Genomic DNA, 19,463 nt, shown 5'->3' on the forward strand with positions numbered 1-19,463 from the left:
TTATGAAATTCGTAGGCAAATGGTTGGAACTGGAAAATATCATCCTGAGTGAGCTAACCCACTCACAGAAAGACATACATGGTATGCACTCATTGATAAGTGGCTATTAGCCCAAATGCTTGAATTACCCTAGATCCCTAGAACAAAGGAAACTCAAGACGGATGATCAAAATGTGAATGCTTCACTCCTTCTTTAAATGAGGAAAAAGAATACCCTTGGCAGGGAAGGGAGAGGCAAAGATTAAAACAGAGACTGAAGGAACACCCATTCAGAGCCTGCCCCACAGGTGGCCCATACATATACAGCCACCCAATTAGACAAGATGGATGAAGCAAAGAAGTGCAGACCGACAGGAGCCGGATGTAGATCGCTCCTGAGAGACACAGCCAGAATACAGCAAATACAGAGGCGAATGCCAGCAGCAAACCACTGAACTGAGAATAGGTCCCCCGTTGAAGGAATCAGAGAAAGAACTGGAAGAGCTTGAAGGTGCTCGAGACCCCAAAAGTACAACAATGTCAAGCAACCAGAGCTTCCAGGGACTAAGCCACTACCTAAAGACTATACATGGACTGACCCTGGACTCTGTCCCCATAGGTAGCAATGAATATCCTAGTAAGAGCACCAGTGGAAGGGGAAGCCCTGGGTCCTGCTAAGACTGAACCCCCAGTGAACTAGACTATGCGGGGAGGGTGGCAATGGGGGGAGGTTTGGGAGGGGAACACCCACAAGGAAGGGGAGGGGGGAGGGTGATGTTTGTCCGGAAACCGGGAAAGGGAATAACACTTGAAATGTATATAAGAAATACTCAAGTTAATAAAAAAAAAAAAAGATGTCAAAAAAAAAAAAAGTTAGGTGATATACTTGATCTTTAAAGACAGGCAATGTACTTGATCTTTAAGCCCTTCAACTGTGCCCTGTCCACATAGAAACTGCAGTAGATGACAATCTTTTGTAAGATTTATTTATTTATATTTCATACAATGCATCTGTCTTCAGACACACCAGAAGAGGGCATCAGTACTCCTTACAGATGGTTGTGAGCCACCGTGTGGTTGCTGGCATTTGAACTCAGGACCTCTGGAAGAACACTTGGTGCTCTTACCCACTGAGCCATCTCTCCAGCCCTCACAATGGCCTCTTACACAGCATCACAGTGGTCTATTTCACTAGATGGCTCCAGGGTGATAACAGAGAAACTTTCACAGTTCCTGAGCACTTCAGAGTTCAGATACCACCAGTGCCCACTCTGTGCTGTTGGCACATTCTGACCTGTCTCCTAAGGGTTGTCAGCCACAAAAGGGACGGGTTAGCACCAGACAGTATTCACTGCCCAATCCTAAAAACCCCCTCGATTCTGAAAAAGCCACATTCCATGCTTGCTCCATATTTGAGGAAGCCAAATGGTTGATCTGGCTCAAGGCTCCTCTTTTCTTAGCTCATCAACTTTCTTTTTCCACTTCTTGTCACAAGAAGTATTTTTTTTTATGCTGCAACTGAAAGACCCCCAGACTTGGGGAGACTCTCGCTCCAGTCACGGGTTGAGGTACCCCCAGGAAACACGAGAAGCCGGTCTTGATGTAATCAACAAGAGGCAGTTTTATTTACGAGATCTCGGGCTGACACGTATCTCACACAGGAGATTGAGTCAAGCCCCGAGCCTCTCTAGGCAGGAGCTTATATAGGGAAAACCAGGGGTTTCGTGTGGATACACATAATTGGCTTATACAAAGGGTGCACAGTTACTTTTGGCATGGAGTTACATCAACAAAGCATACGTGTAATCTAGCATCTCAGCAATGTGGGCAGGGCAACTCATCTCATTGCAGCAGGGGGATGACCCATCCTCAGGGAGTGAAGGAAGGGGAGGGGGTGGCTCCAGATGGCCAGTGTCCTTGGGAGTTGATAGTCGGGCCAGTGAGCCCTATCTCAAATTCTCTCAGGCATGTCTGGACTTTGTTCATGACTAACTTTTAGAAATTTTAACCCTTCACAACTACACTGCAATGTGTGAAGGAAACCACCATCAACTCTGGGTGTCACCTCTTGAAATTTAAAATTCACAAAACAATTCATGGCTTTCTAATCAGCACCATGGAAAATAAACAAAGACAAGCAAAACCATTTCAAAGGAACTTGCTGATCTGGAGGCCTGCTCAAAGCAGGTAGGAAAGAATTAAATTATGCAGAAGTGTAAGCTCTCAGAGCTTTGGTGGCTAAAAAAGAAGGAAATCTCTGTTTATGTTCCCTTTCTCCAAGTAATTGAAGGAGGGTATTTTACATCCTCCAAATACAATCTCTTGCAAGGGGCAACCAATTTCAAAGTAGATCAGAAGAAATTTATTAAATAATACATTCATTGCCTGAGGTTTTAAGAAAATATTTTCCCATGATCCCCGTCCTTTAACAGCACACTCCAGATTACCTCTCCATTCTTTCTCAATGCCATGGGCTTTCAAATCCCTGCTTCTGCTTTCCATACATCCCTGAACCCTCCCTTCCCCTACCCAATGGGCTCACTTTGCATTGCCTCCTTCTGCCACTGCTTTCCCAGGGCAGGAGGGCAGGGGGCCAGGGGCGGGGGGCAGGGCCAGAACCAGCCCAAGGACGGATGCTGGTCTCCTACCTACCTTGATTTTGCTGCTCTGGCGGTGCAGCCCGCCCTGCTTGCTGCTTGCTGTCCCTGGGGTCCAGACCGGAGGTCGGGCAAGGGGTCCGCGCAAGCGCCATGCCTCCAGGTCCCTTGGCAGGGCTGGCCTGGGCTTCATCCATGGATACTGCGAGGCTGCAGTCTCCCTTGGAAACCCCGCCGCTATCATAGCGCGCCCTCCCGTGGCCGAGGTGACCCCCAACGCCGCTAAGGCCCCCTTCCCTGGCTGCTTCTTCTGCTTTTTCTTTTCTTTTTTTCTTTCTCTTTTTGTTCGCGATGTGGCGCCTGCGAAGAGCTCGCCTCCAGCAAGGAGGACATCGTGCAGGCAGAATCACCTCTGGGCCCTGCCGGGGTCTGAGAGGGAGAGAGAGGAGTCAGCTTGGGCGGCGGCGCCCCGGCTGCCAGCACCTGCGGAAGGAAAACTCGCCCAGGCACACGCGCTGCTGCGGGCGCCAAATATAACACGCGCGCCCCGTCCCCTCAGGCCCCGCGCTCACCCACGAGCTCCGCCTGACCTGAGGCCCGGCTCGGGTGCGGTCGAACGGCGGGGTGGGAAGGACACGTGTGCCCACTCCGCGGTGCAGGCAACACCGGGAGCCGCGACACGGGGAAGCGCGTTGTGTGGAGCTGCAGGCTCCGCCCAGGCGCGTCAGTCCCCCTCAGGGCTCTGAGGAGGCGCAGGGAGGTTTCTGTGGCCCCCAGGCCTACCGTGACCTAACCGCGGCCATCGCCTCTGGAGCTTCCAGCTGCCCCAGGCTCGAGGCTTGGGCAGGGCAATTGTGGTTGCCGCTCTCCTAGGCTGGCCTAGTAGGGCGCAAGCCACTACCTGCTGTCCTCACCTGAAGGCATCCTGATGGGGCTGAGAGCCCACATCCAGCAGGCGAGCCTCAGGGCACGGGGCCATGGTCTTGGGTCTGCACCTTGTTGCCAGCCCCTCACACATATGGTGGCATCACACATATGGCTCCTTCTACCAACCGCCACTAATCACCATTTGGACATTCCATCACAGTGTTCTCAAGAAGAAAGATGCAAACAAACGCGAAAAGAATGAAATTTAAAATCTTTTTTATCAGGCTGGAGAGATGGCTTGGTGGTTAAGAGCGCTGCTTCTCCATTGCTTCCAAGTTCAATTCCCAGCAACCACATTGTGACAGACAACTATCTGTAGTGGGATCCAATGCCCTCTTCTGTCTGAAGCTCTCTTCTGACATGCAGGCACACTCGCAGACAGAGTGCTCATGTACATAAATAAATAAATCTTTAAAAATAAAACCTTCTAATCAGTTAATGTATCTACATCTAGAAGCTAGAAAAGGGTCACAGCAATATTAAAAATAATTCAGAAATGGTAAAGGGATGTATGAGAGTCACAAAATTCACTGGGCAACATGGTGTATGCCTGGAATCCCAAAACTCACAAGGCTGAGGTAGGTTGATTGCCTTGATTTCAAGACTAAAGTGTGAGACCTTATATTAGAAAACAAAACAGTTGTGGAGGGGATGGAGAGAGAGACAGAGAGACAGAGAGACAGAAGAGACAGAGAGAGACAGAAGAGACAGTGAGACAGAGAGAGACAGAGAGGGAGACAGAGACAGAGAGAGACCTCGATGTCATTTCCTGCACTGATGACAAGCTACTGAAGAATATGAATGTCTCCTACCAACACTGAGATAATGCTAATGACAGAATGGGTTTCTTATTAAGATATCGTAAAATGTAGATGGAAAAGTAAAGGAATGTATAATAAATAAAAGAGAAATCCTAAATTTGGAAAGCCTAAATTTAGAAGACTGTATCAGTTTAAGTCATAGGGGAGGGGATGAGAAGATGTGGGGGAGAGAATAATCAGAATAAATTATATATGTGTATGAAAATGTTAACTAAGAGCAACCAATTAAAAGAGAAGAGCAGGTTTATTTTACGATGAAATTGAGTTCCCATATGATACTATATAACATTTTTTAAATTGAGTATATGAATTATCTGCAATAAAAAATCAACTGTTATTAAAGATGTGGTTGTGTTCATATTAATTTCAAGTGTTTTAAATTCTTTTTATTTATTTGCTTATTTATTGATTGATTTTTTTAAGATAGGGTTTTCCTATGTAGACCAGGTAGACCTCAAAGAAGAGATCCACCTGCCTATGCCTCCAAAGAGTTAGGATCAAAAGTATACATACACATGAAATTTACATTCTTAAAGTGATAAAAATTACAGCTATCAACTTGGTATAATTATTGAACAGTAATCAAGTGAATAGAAATATCAGAAACACATGTAAGGCATTAGGTTACTGTTGTTAAAAGGATCTTGAGCAGCGTATATAATTCAAATCATCCAGGATACACATTGTGAACAAAAAAAGAAACTGGGTAAAGATGATTTAATTTTTTTAATCTATTAAAAATTGTAAAGTACATTCGATATGAAAGCTGTAAGTGATATATTTCACAATTTTGCTTATATACCATCTTCAGTTTTATGTGCATTCTGCAAATATTGTGCATGTTTATTCAGGCTCTTAATATTTCCCCATGACTGATAACATTCACAGAAATCATATTGAGTACACTGTATATGTTGACGTATAATAGAATTGTATTCTACACAGTATAGCATAGAAATATGTATACATACCTTCCCATATGTATGTATATACATATGTAGATGGCTCAAGAAAATGAGTATCACTTTATCATTGTGGTATTATTTTCATCAAAATCCTGAGAACATTGAAATGGCATCAAATACTGCCCAGATTGGAAGAAAATAACAAAACTCCACAAGATAAAACTCTTACAAAGAATCTAACGATACTAGCAAAAGATGCAAAAATATTAAAGTCTCAATGAAATATAAAGCCCAGAAGAAATACTGTATAATATTTTCTCAACTCTAGGATAATGTATTTTTGTACAACTATCAATAAAAGGCCTGAATTTGAAGAATTCAAAAGTAGTGCAGTATAATTATGCAGTGGTCAATACTGTTGCATACCATTTTACATAACTGCAAACACTCTCGTTCTTTTGGTCCGTGGTCTAGAGATGAAGTAGATTTATTGGGAACCATTACATTGTAGACTTAAACTGGATTAATTTGGGGGTGAGTAAGTCATATTTTGGTAAAGTTGCTTTAAAAATAAACCTTTGGATATTAGTATGTCAAATAATTCTCCCTGAAGGAAAAACCAGACACCAAGAACCTAGACCACTGCTGTCCATGAGAAATTTCTAGATGATAGAAATATTCTATATCTGCAGTGTTTCTGGGTATGTATTCTGGCTGGCTGTTTGCCTCCTGGTTTGCCTGCTGTGACTAAAGAGGCAGATTTTAGGTCTAAGTTTAGTTCATCTCAAATAGCCATGTGTGACCAGTGGGTGCCATTTGGACAGTGTATCCACAGAAAACTGAAGCAGTGTAACCAAAGACTCACCTAGGAGTCAGTTGACCTCCTAGAAGGTGACTTGGGAAGACGTTGGCAATGATAGCCTCTTGGGGAGCTCACCTTCACCAAAAGCAAACTGTGAATCCTTTACTCTTCTGCAATAGTCATAATGCAACTGGTCTCACACCCACCCCAACCCTCACCAAAGACACTTGAGAGGGAGCTGAACCCACTGTGTGCTTTAGATTTCAGTTTAGAAAGCACTTCCTTCGAAGTGGAGCAGACTGAGATTGCCAAGTCCTTTGTGTGGCTCCAGGGACTTGGGCCTGACCAGGGGTGAGGAGGAAATGAAGAATGACATTGGACACACATACATGGGGAAGGCTGGGTCCCTGAGCTGGAGAAAATGCAGCATACCAGAAGCTCAACACGTTTATTATATAGAGTTGGCAGGAAGCAGGGCTGTTGCACAGGGAAGCAAGGAGGTGGGAATTACATGCAGATAAACAAGGAGGGGAGGACTATGCATATGCAACTGACAAGGGGCAGATTTAGCTAATCTCAGTAGGAGCAGTCTCTGCAGGGAGCAGTCTTCAGGCTGTAAATATCCAGATGGGGCCAGGGAGAAAGGTAGAGTAGACTTTATCTGCACACACTATCAACACCATCCTGAGAAGGCTTTGTCATGTCTCTGAGCCTCAAGGGGCATGGGCGCCTTTCCCTTTTCCCCGTGGATAAATGGCTTTGGGTCCTTGGCATAGTCATATCATGTTTACAGCACACATCCACTCAGGGCTGCACTTCCTCAGGGCTTTCTCTGTTCCCACAGTGAGATCTCAAAAGAAAAACAGAAACCAAACAAACAAAAAATGTGCTTAGTGAACTGGTTAATTCCCTAAACTGTACAGATCCAGTGTCCTAAGTCTAGGACTTCCTCAAAGGCTACAGAAAATCCTGTGGACCTAAAATAAGCAAAAACAAACAAACAAAAAAACCCAAAAAAACAAAAACCAAACAAAGACCCTTGCCCCCCACAAAAAAATGAATGGGAGAAAAAATTATTAAAGGTTTTCATAAAAATTGTTTAAGAAAAACACATGGGAATTGTACTTAATAGAGTTAGTGTGCTGAGATGTGAGGCCCACTCACAGCATGCAGCATTTGGAAGTCTCAGACAACTTAACAGAAGAGCACACCTAATTATTCTTTGTGACCACTCTCCACATACTACTCACAGCTTAATACTAACCTTCATAATTGAGTTGGGGACAGTATTCACCATAGCGGATAATTGAAGCATTAGTGCACACAGACACAGACACACACACACACACACACACACTCATACACACACACACTCACACACACACACACAAAACACACACACTCACATGCATACACACACACACTCACACACATACACACATAGACACACACACACACAAGCACACACACATACACACACACTCACACATACACACAAAGCACATACAAAACACACACTCAGTAGCACACACAAGAGAAATGTATATTCTATGAAGTTTCTTGGCATATTTTTATTTGTAAGCCTCAATGCTGGAGTATTCTTGGTTTTGCATAAAGTGGGGGGAAAAGTGAGGCTTCATTTTCCCCCTTTTGAAATGACAGATATCTGTGTGTTAAACATACTCTGATGGCTGTCCAGGCTGCCTCGGCCTGTTTGACAGAATCCAGGTCACCTTGGTCAGGACAGTGGTTGCTCTTCTTATTGGCAGCTGGTTTGCATCACAAGAGATTTTCACATCCTTACAAATATTAGAAGTTTGGTGACACAAGCAGCTTGACAAACAGTAAAATTATTGTGGTTTTGCCTTTCTGGAGGACATTAAAATTTACATGTTTTGCATATGGCTTTTTTTCTTAGCATTTAGTTCTGCTTTAGCACTGTTCAAATGTGGCCATGCAGCCAGCATCCCTTTGCTCCAGGCTCTCAGCACCCCATTCCTGTCACTGATCTGATGCATACTTGGTCCTAGAGATGGACAGCAGAGGGATTTGACACACAGCATCCACTCTGCTTCACTGCTTTGCTTTTTGTAAATTCTTTACAATGGCTATTTCTTGATTTATTATTACTATGAACCTGACTTGTCTTGATATTTTGTGATAGGATCTTATTACGCAGCCCAGGCTGGCCTTGATTTCACAATTCTCTGGACTTAGTCTTCCACCATTCCCTGATTCTCAGTTTGTTATTAGAGGTAGTTGTATGGCCCCATTTCCAAATCAAATGTTCTTCTGGCTTTATTACTTTGCCCTTTCCACAGACTTTTATTAATTATGCAAAGTAGATGGTTTTTCATGTTTAAATACTAGATATATTGACTCATCAGTTCCCAGACAACTCTGTGAATTAAACACTCGTTATCATCCTCACTGTGCAGATAAGGGAATTGAGTCACATAAAGGTAAAATAACTTCTCCACAGTTGAACATCTGACCAGTGTGAGAGCCAAGCTTTGAGTCCAGCTACAAAGTAGATCGGCCTATAATGTGTCTGGTGCTGCTGTATATTCAAATGCTAAATTCTGTACCTTAAGGTCTGGTTGCTCCAAGACAAGGAGATCCTCAAGTATACCAGATTTTTTTTTTTTTTTTTGCCTCCTAAGTTATCCCTGATTGGTTAATAAAATCCCTACAACATGGGCTGGGCAGAAGAGAGGGCACAGAACAAAGTTTCCCTGGGCCTGGGGGCTCAGGCAGGGTCCACAAGGAGAGGGAAAGGACATGGGAGGAGAAGGAAGGAGTCACCACCCCATAGGGTAGGTGGATCGTGAGTGTATTGCCATGAGGGGCAGCCTGTCAGAACAGGAGTGACCCAGGCAGAGCATGGCAAGCAATACCTCAGGGTTATTGACAGGGAAGCAGAAAAAATAGCACAGAGGGTTGATGTCTGCCCAGCTCGAGTACTTTAAGGCTTATTATAAATCTAAAAGTTTTGTGTCTTTTATTTGGGAACTAAATGATCTATGGTGGGGTAGAAACCCCCTAATAATATTTACTGTAGCAATGGCCACTCATTTATTGTGGTATTTTAAATATAACACACATTGAATTTCACAATTCAGATGCTAGGCTTTTTATGTTTCCAATGTGACTGTACACCTGAGGTCATGTCTAGGTATAGAGACAAAACATGGCAGAAATGCCTAGAACATTTTAAGGTCATCACACTGACCACATGAAAGCCACAGGCTAGACAGACTATGATGGCTGAGGAGAAGGCTTAGTGCTCTCTGGGAGTCCCCTTCCCTAGTCTTGGGATAAGACTTCCAGTAAGTCAAGACCATATTCCTCTTTCATTTCTCAAGGAGCCAGGGGTAGACCCACATATATGATTTCTTTGCCTGCAGGGTTTTTTTTCCAAGAGCTGCCCTGTTTGAGGACTTGGCAAAAGTAAGCACCATCAGAGGAAGGCCAGCATATGAATTCTGTATAACTCTGCTCTGACAGCATGTAGCACAATCCTATCAAGTACTGGAAGCCTTACTGGAAAGATTAATCAACCTCTAGGATTAAAAGGAAGCAACCCGCGGGGCACCTGGCTGTAAATCAAGTCTGAAACCATAGCCCAGTATGGAAGTTCAGCCTTGGATCTTACATCAAACAGCATTAGCATCCAAAAGAAAAACGAAACTGAAATGGCAAGGTGACTGGTAATGACCTCATGGCAAGCATATCTAAGTCATGTGGAAAGATCCCAGTGCAAAGATACATGTCCACGAAGCTGTCACCAAGAATCCCTATTCTGTGTTCTACAACATTATATATACACACACACAGTGAATCCTCATTTATGGTCAGTTATGGGGATTGATTCTCTGGGAACCTGACTTTGAGATTGACATAGATGTATAAAGGTGTTTGACAAGTGCTCTTGGGGACCATGGCTGTGACAAAGAGGAGAGAAGAGGATGGGGCGGAGAGCACTCTGGCTCTAATGCAGTCACAAGGGTATGCAGGCGGCCCTGTGTAGGGCTCAGGAACTGGTCTGACCCTGAAGTCTTAGCCTGCACTGGAACAAGCAGGAGGCCCGGCCTTAAAGTCCCCATTGGCTAAGGACGAGGTTCCTGGTCAGAACCCAGTTACCACATTGTAACCACATAGCCATCCCTTCTCCATTATCATTCTTCCTAAATTTCCAAGTCCTATCATGAGGATATTTGGGGCTACTCGCTGATCTTTAACTCAGAACAAACATAAAAATCAGGCAGATGGGCAGGGAGTGGAATGGCCTAAGGTTAGGCTAAACCTCAATTTTAATGGGTCCATATGTTCAGGAGGGAGTCCATTTGGCATTGTCTTCTGTGGCTTCTGTGTCCTTATCCTGGGTGTGCTGACTCTGTGATACAATGCCACCTCACCTCACAGATATCAGGGTGAAAATCATGTATGACTTTTCTGGGAAGAACTCTGCCTTTTACTACCATCTGGAGTTATACATCATCTCTATGCAATGCTCAGAAGAGAGGGGTGGAGATTGTGGATGCCTTAGAAGTTGAGGATCTTTTCTGATTAAGGCACATATTTTTTCCTATGTAATTTTTCCCTTGCTCTTTCACTAATGATGGTTGACTTCATTCCTGGCCTGAAGTCAACTGGATTCCAAGGTTTTGGATTAGAGAAGCCCCCATTTTTGAGATGACAGGTCCAGCAAGGGATCCCACTGCATATAGGTTCCTATTCCCAAGGAAGTTGTTGCTGCAGAATCACAGCATGGGGGCAGCAGCACAGGATATCTCCCAGCTTTCTCTCCTGCACCTGCTGCAACTGTAATAAGGCTGTTTGTTTGTTTGTTTGTTTGTTTGCTTTTTATTGGAAATACCTAAAAGCTGGTCAGAGTTAATACATGCCTTTAATACCAGCACCCACAAGGTATTTTTGTTTTTGCTTTTGTTTTTGTTTAATTTCATTTCATAATTTCTGTAATTGTTGTTAGGATTCTTATTGTTTTCTTTGGTAATTCCCTCTAGCTATTCAATATGTATATAGAATGTAAAGCCATGCATTGCATGATCCTGTTATTCATGTTAAGGATTTTATTCTTACCACCGATGCCACAGATGAACACAATATTTACTTTCAAATCAGGGAAACAGGCATAAAGAAGAGAGCTATGTTGTTTGGTCTCAGGTAAGCAGGCAATCAGGAGTGTAGGATGGCTTCCCAATGTTTTGGATTAGGTAAGCTTCTGTTATTGAGATGAAAGGCCTCTGCTGAAACCTTCAGTTGAGTAACAGAGGGCCTGGAAAGACTGAAAGAGTGGTTGCACCTTGAAGGTGAAGGCTGGCCCTTCAGTGCCTCTGCAGCCTGAGGCAGAGTAATTTTGGGAACACAAGAGCACTTGGCAGAGATCATAGGGGACTTCATTTTCCTTGAGCCCTGAGAACTGGATGAGCAGAGGCTTCCACAGTTTTGAAAAGGGAAGCAGAGTCACATAGATGCGAGGGAACAATGGATCTGTGATCTGCATGTTATCCACTTCATTTATCTTTGCTGTGTACATAGTAAATATAAACGACAAGGGCATCCTATTTTATCACATCTAGTCTCTCTAGATGTTAAAGAATGTGCAAGTGTAAACACAATAGAGTTAGTTCAGCAATACATTGTGTCCCATTTTGTTAAAGACCTTTATTTTATTTCTATTTATATATTTTTTCTTTTTCACTTTTTGTTCTGCTCACTGACTACTTATACCTAATTACTCTCTCCCAACATCCTTCCCCAATCCTCCTGGCACAGTCTTCTCTGAGTGTATGAGGGCCAACTGTCTCAGTACCTCCCTTCTTTTACCAAAGCCTTTCCTGGGGGCATTGTTGAGGATGCTGGTTTTGAATGCCTTGGACTTGGCTTTCTTCATGCTCCAGTTTGCTGGCTTTGAGAAGTTTTTGAATAACTGTCTGTGAACTTGGTACTTCCTCCAGATGGTACTCAAGAGGCAATGGTTTTGTTAATATTCCTGAGAGTGTATTTCAATCAAACCTCTCCTACTAATATCCTAACAATGACAAAGGTAATGGGAGGCTACACATCTATTTCATTAGTTTTCAGTTCTTCTCAGACCAGCAGTGTAGAAGCCCACAAAGCTGGCAAAGTGAAGTGAGGTCTCGCAGGGGTCCTAAGAGCACAGTCCTACTTTCTTAGAGTAACTCCTAGGGACTTACCATATCCATACACCCGTAGCTCCATATGCACTGGACCCCAGGGAAGTGCTCAACATTCATTGCTTTTGTCACTCAGTTTGCCACAAATGGTAGAAATCTGAAAAGTTCAGCAAATTTGAAAGTGTGAATAACTCCCAGTGACTGGAGTAAGCTCAAACAGTCTGTGACAACGAAGAACTGATTGAGCATCCAAGAGACAAGACGCTCACCAGGATCGTAGTCCTATCCCAGTAAGAAAATTTACTTACTTACTTCAGGTGAAAATATAAATTAGGAGGTCATAGACCTAAAAGTTTTATCCTCTGCCCTCAGGGTTGCAGCCATTCTGTTAGACTTTCCTGGCCCTTGGTCACAGGATCAGAGTTCTCACCTGGAAGCAGGAATATCTGGAAGGCGCATAATACATATCCACAGACTCCTCTTTGGGTTCAAAAGATAGGCAACTTCAAGGCTTGAAGTTATTCTCTCTCTCTCTCTATCTCTCTCTGTCTCTCTTTGTCTCTCTCTGTCTCTCTGTCTCTCTCTCTCTCTCTCTCTCTCTCTCTCTCTCTCACTCTCTCAGTTTGAGGCTGCACACACTCTGCATTCTTTTGTGCACCCTCCCTTTTTTATTGCAGTTTTCTTTTCTCAAACTCCCACAATCATTCACACGTCTGTTCATTATCCTTTCACGCACACACACACTCTTCATACACTCCTCACACATATCTCACACACACCACATGCACTCTCCTGTCATGCACACACACAGTCTTCATACACACCTCACACATATCTCACACACACCACATGCACTCTCCTATCGCTCACACACACAGTCTTCACACACACCTCATACATATCTCACACACACAACATGCACTCTCCTGTCACGCACACACACAGTCTTCATACACACCTCACACATATCTCACTCACACCACATGCACTCTCCTGTCACGCACACACACAGTCTTCACACACACCTCACACATATCTCATACACACCACATGCACTCTCCTGTCACGCACACACACAGTCTTCATACACACCTCACACATATCTCACATACACCATATGCACTCTCCTGTCACGTACACACACATAATCTTCATACACACCTCACACATATCTCACACACACCACATGCACTCTCTTGTCACGCACACACACAGTCTTCACACACACCTCACACATATCTCACACACACCACATGCACTCTCTTGTCACTCACACACACAGTCTTCACACACACCTCACATTCTCTCCTCACTCATTCTCACATGCTCTCCTCATGCTCTCTCCCTGGCTCTCACGTTTGTTCTCAGACTCGCTCTCTCATTAGCACGCTCATTCACTATCACGTTCTTTCTCCACTCACTCTTCACATGCTCTCCTCATGCTGTCTCATTCGCTCTCACATTTGTCCTTACATTAGCTCTGTCATGTACTCTCTCCTTCACTCCCTCATGCTCTCTCTCATTTACTCTTCACATGTTCTGTAGCCTTTCTCTCGCCCCAGTCCTTTATTAATAATCCAAAAGCAGGTAGAAAAAAGACATTTTATAATCATTGCCAAATCAAATGCAAAGAATGACTACATCCCATCAAGAACTAAGAATTGCAATTGTTCCCCAAAGTTTCAGGCTTCCCCTATACTCAGGCCTGTGGCCAATATAATAATAATAATTGTAAACTTATCATTATTTAAACTTTAACCATTTACTTTTATACTTCAGACTCCAAAGCTCCGAGATCAGCTAATTGCATTTTCCTGTGACACTCTAATGATAAATGACATAGGCAAAACTGCCAGGCAGTGGCCAGAAAGAATCAAGGTAACCCTTAGCACACTAATTCCACTAGCGTTCTGCTCCTTGCACACAATGACACTCATAAGGGTTCCAGTAGTTAGACTTAGTTTACTAGTATATTATTTTATATATTCTATACTTCCTTAACCAGTCTATAATATTATGTAAAACTTACTTCCTAACTTCAATAACTCTTTCCTTTCTTAGGGTCCCAATGTTGGCACTAATTCATTTTCTCTTATTTTCTTCAAGCTGTCTTTGCAAGTCAAAGCCTAATCTGGAACTACAATTTTGCAGTTATTACATTTTTTCCAAGATGAGAACACACAGTATGCACCTGGGCCACTAGGGCTGTGTTGTTCTGTGCCCCTATGCATCAATTTCCAATTGTCTAAGAATCATAACCTCAAGGAACATCTAGTTTCACAGAATTCACCAGAGCAGAAGGACAAAGACGTGGGAAAGTCAGACATAATAGAATACTTGTGCACACCATGGCTAACTGATAGGCAGTCACACACAAATGAAATCTATACAGCCGTTGTCCAGGGCTAAGGTTTGGAGAAATGGAAACAACCAGTTTTTACAAAAAGCTACTGCGGGCTACTGAGATGTCTCCATTGTATGTTGTCCCCAGCATTAGCCAGAACTCAGACAACAAGAGGAGGTCAAGGGATACAGATTGGAAAGGAAGAAGTCAAAATATCACTGTTGCAGAGGATAGGGTAGTATACATGGGACACCCCAAAAGTTACACCAGAGAACTCCTAAACCAGATAAACAACGTTGGCAAAGTGGCTGGGTATAAAATTAACTCAAACAAATCAGTACCCTTCCTCTACACAAAAGATAAACAAGCTGAGAAAGAAATTCGGGAAATGACACCTTTCATAATAGTCCCAAATCATATAAAAATACCTCAGTGTGACTTTTGTCAAGCAAGTGAAACATCTGTGTGACAAGAACTTCAAGTGTCTGAAGAAAGAAATTGAAGAAGGTCTCAGAAGATGGAAAGATCTCCCATGCTCATGGGTCGGCAGGATGAAGAGAGTAAAAATGGCCATTTTCCCCAAAGTGACCTACAGATTCAATGCAATCCCCATCAAAATTCCAATCCAATTATTCATAAAGTTAGACAGAACAATTTGCAAATTAATTTGGAATAACAAGTAACGCAGGATAGCTAAAACTATCCTCAACAATAAAAGGACTTCCCTGGAAATCACCATCCCTGAACTCAAGCAGTTTACAGAGCATGAGTGATAAAAACTGTATGGTATTGGTACAGAGACAGGAAGATAGACCAGTGGAATAGAACTGCAGACCCAGAAATGAACCCACACACCTATGGTCACTTGATTTTTGACAAAGGGCACAAAACCATCCAATGGAAAAAGGATAGCATTTTCAGCAAATGGTGCTGGTTCAACTGGAGGGCAGCATATGGAGGACTACAAATCATCTCCTTCTTATTGCCCTGTGTAAAGCTTAAGTCCAGGTGGGTCAAGGACCTCTACATCAAACCAGATACTCTCAAACTAATAAAAGCAAAAGTGGGGAAGAATCTTGAACACATGGACACTGGAAAAAATTTCCTGAACAAAACACGAATGGCTTATGCTCTAAGATCAAGAATAGACAAATGGGACCTCATAAAGCTACAAAGCTTCTGTAAGACAAAGGACACTGTGGTTAGGACAAAACAGCAACCAACAGATTGGGAAAAGACCTTTACTAATCCTACAACTGATAGAGGGCTAATATCCAAAATATACAAAGAACTCATGAAGTTGGACTGCAGGGAGACTAATAATCCTATTAAAAATTGCAGTTCAGAGCTAAACAAAGAATTCATAGCTGAGGAATATGGAGTGGCTGAGAAGCACCAAAAGAAATGTTTAACATCTTTAGTTATAAGGGAAATGGAAATCAAAACAACCCTGAGATTCCACCTCACAACAGTCTGAATGGCTAAGATCAAACACTCAGGCTATAGAAGATCCTTGCACAGATGTGAGAAAGAGGAACACTCCTCCATTGTTGGTGAGATTGCAGACTGGTGCAACCATTCTGGATATCAGTCTGGAGGTTCCTCAGAAAATTAGACATTGCACTAGCTGAGGACCCAGCTATACCTCTCTTGCACATATACCCAAATGATGCTCCAACATACAACAGGGCACACGCTCCTCTATGTTCATAGCAGCCTTATTTATAATATTCAGAAAATGAAAATATCCCAGATGCCCTTCAAAAGAGGAATGGAAACAGAAAGTGTGGTACATCTACACAATGGAGTACTACAGAGATATCAAAAACAATGACTTCATGACATTCATAGGCAGATAGAATGAACTAGAAAATATCCTCCTGAGTGAGTTATCCCAATCACAAAAAAAAAACACATATGGTATGCACTCATTGATAAGTGGATATTAGCACAAATGCTCGATTCCTCCAAGATTCACAGACCAAATGAAATTGAGGAAGGATGACCAAAATGCTGATGCTTCACTCCTTCCTTTAAAGGAGAAGAAGAATATCTATTGAAGGGATAGGGAGGCAAAATTTAGAACAGAGCCTGGAGGAATGGCCATTTAGAGTCTAACCCACGAGTGGCCTATACACATATTCAGCCTTCAAACTAGATAAGGTGGATGAAGCTAAGAGGTGCATTGCTGACAGGAACTGAAAATAGATGTCTCCTGAGAGGCACAGCCAGATCATTTCAAATATCTGGTGAATGCTAGCAGCAAACCATTGAACTGAGAACTGGACCTCAGTTGGAGGAATTAGAGAAAGATTGAAAGAGCTGAAGGGACTTGCAACCCCATAAGAACAACCATGCCTGCCAAGCAGAGTTCCCAGAGACTAAACCACTACCCAATCACTATACAGGGACTGTGCCATGGCTCCATCTGCATGTGTATCAGAGGATGGTCTTCTTGGGCACAAATGGAATGTGCAGCTCTTGGTCCTGCCTAGGCTGGGAAAGTGGATGGATGGTGAAGGGAATACTTTGATAGCAGAGGTGGAGGGCGATGGTATTTGGACTTATTTCTGGAAAACGAGGAAGGAATAACATTTGAATTCGAAATGAAAAATATCCAACTAAAAATCAACAACAACAAAATGGTATTTTGAGCTTCGAATCAAAAAAAGCCACAGTCAGGAAACAGAGAATTGTATGCCTCTGGTTTTCTTCAAATATGCTCAGGGCCCAGGTAGGTTCTGGGCCCAGGCTGAACCAAGCAGGTTCCTGCCACTGACTGCTCCTCTATTCCTGTTTCCAGAGGCATCATGCAGATTAATATTGGGCCAGAGATGTGGGCACAGCTGGTCAGAAGTGGCTTTCTGTCCTGTGGTCTCAGGATTATCTGCATTCCTGGGTGTTCAGCATTTTCTGCCCCGGGATTTGGGTGCAGGATTCCTGATGGCTTTAAACTCCCTTATACCATGTTTATATGTCCTGGGAGGTATTACAGAAAAATTAATGTTTATCCTATTAATTTGGTCAAAACTCTCATCGAAAGAGTATAATTTAGAGGTAACTATATATTTGACAGCAAGCATGCACCTTGGGTAATGTATGCATGGTGAAGTTGAAATTCAGAGTTGGAAACACAGTGCACACTGACTGTATAAATGCCTGTGAATCTCAGTCTGACTGGGAAGTGATTTGATGCCCAGTCCCCATGAGAATGCAGAGATCCATCCCTCCCTGATAGCTGTGGGACTTCAGATGTTGACACTAATGATCAATAAAGAAGGTTCTTAAGAGTGAAGAGTTTGAGATTACTCCTTTATTGACCAGAATACATCCAATTTACTTGATAGTAACCAGATGCAGGTAGTCAATATATACAGTCTATATCCTTATCAAAATAGAAAAGCAAATGAACAAAACAACAACACATAAATAACAAATCTTCAAATGAATAGAAGGAAAACCAAATAACCAAAACAATTAAAAATTAACCAAACTTTAAATAGAGGAATTGCACTAAGCATTTTTTGCTGCTCCTTTTGCAGAATAGACTTATAGCCTGTGGCTTGCCTTGGAGACATAGTAGACAAGCAGTTAGTGATGGTAATGATCTTTTCAAGAGGAGTGGAAGTAGGTCTGTTTTGTTGGAGTGGGGGTATTAAGGAAAACGCCTACCAATACTGAGTATAAATGATATTACAGACTTTGTCACAAAGTCTTTCCAATATTGTGAACTGATCTCCATGAAACTCTTCTGAATGACTCATCAGGACAAGTACAAATTTACACGTGCACAGTCTTTCTGGATGACCAGCAGCTCTTGATTGATGTGCATCAGCACTTCTCTGGGTCCCTCCAAAAGTGTACACTTGCTGGAGAGAGGCAAGGTGAAAATACAGCGTATTCAATGCAAAGAAATCAAACTAAAGGAGGAAAATGCAGTCCACAATTGCTATGGACATTACAGATGAGATGCAATAGTGGTGTATTTGCTGTGCACACTTAGTTCTCCTCCTGTAGTTCTTCTCTCCAAGGGAGATCTTGTCCTGGTCTGTGTCATGTTCGAATTTCTGCTGGAGAATTTCAGACCTAGCAGAGCAAGGGAATAAAGGTTTAGTGAGTGGTTGTCAATTCAGCTCTCCCTCTTACATCAGCTCTGTTCAGTTGGACAATCCAGCATGACCTGTCAGCTGAGGTCAGTCCCTGCATCCTCAAGTGTCATAGAGTACCTGGGCTTGGATTTATATCTCACCTTTCAAACTCCTAGAATTTGAACTGTGGACTATGCACTGTGCTGGGATTAAGAGAAAAATGAGCATTTTTCCCCACTGGTCCAGGTATATGACATTGAATAATAACATTGTAGCTATGTCTGAATCTGAGTTCAAGAGAGGTATGAGCAACCTAGAATACCATGTGGATTCCTTCTGGAGAACATGCCCAGAATTGAGGTGAAATTTCTGATTATGTTAGCACTGAAGGAACCCGTCTAGTTTCCATTTGTAACCACTGAATCTGCAAATACACAGAGAAGCCATCTCACTTCAAATTCATGCTCACCGCACAGATCCTGTAATCACTGAGAATGTGCTCCATGCAAATCTTCCCAGCAAACACATGGACATTAAAGGTGATTGTGATGTAGAAACAGAACAGCACCCCTGTAAGTCTATGGCTAGTGTAAGGCAATTTGTGAGAGGACAGAAGAGAAAATGTCCTCAGATCTTTCCGGAGAGATCACAGGAAGAAAGGAGAAGAACATAGCAAGAAATCCAGAGGATCATATATATTGTTTAATGGGCAAAATTCACATGAACTGTACCAGAACAATACTCTGAGTAGCTCCTTAGCTGCCTGAGGCTGAAATCCAGGTGGGGTGGTCATCCACCCAAAAAGGGTATTTATATAGGGAAGGATATTCAAATGGCCT

The 19,463-nt window shown here is 42.9% G+C and overlaps 1 protein-coding gene across 2 annotated transcripts in view; it reads right to left on the reverse strand.

The window, feature by feature from the left end:
• LOC134480474 (uncharacterized) overlaps positions 1-19,463 on the reverse strand; it is a 184,050-nt gene that overhangs the window by 27,296 nt on the left and 137,291 nt on the right. The window contains exon 2 of one of the 2 annotated variants that reach the window (XM_063267961.1): positions 2,632-3,059. In XM_063267961.1, coding sequence (XP_063124031.1) covers positions 2,632-2,773 — 142 coding nt within the window. In that variant the 5' untranslated portion in view covers positions 2,774-3,059. Of the gene's footprint in view, positions 1-2,631; positions 3,487-19,463 lie in introns of those variants that run through there. The other variant, XM_063267960.1, reaches the window with a different exon arrangement.

The sequence above is a fragment of the Rattus norvegicus genome, chromosome 9, assembly GCF_036323735.1.
Source record: "Rattus norvegicus strain BN/NHsdMcwi chromosome 9, GRCr8, whole genome shotgun sequence".
In the NCBI taxonomy this organism is placed as follows: Eukaryota; Metazoa; Chordata; class Mammalia; order Rodentia; family Muridae; genus Rattus; species Rattus norvegicus.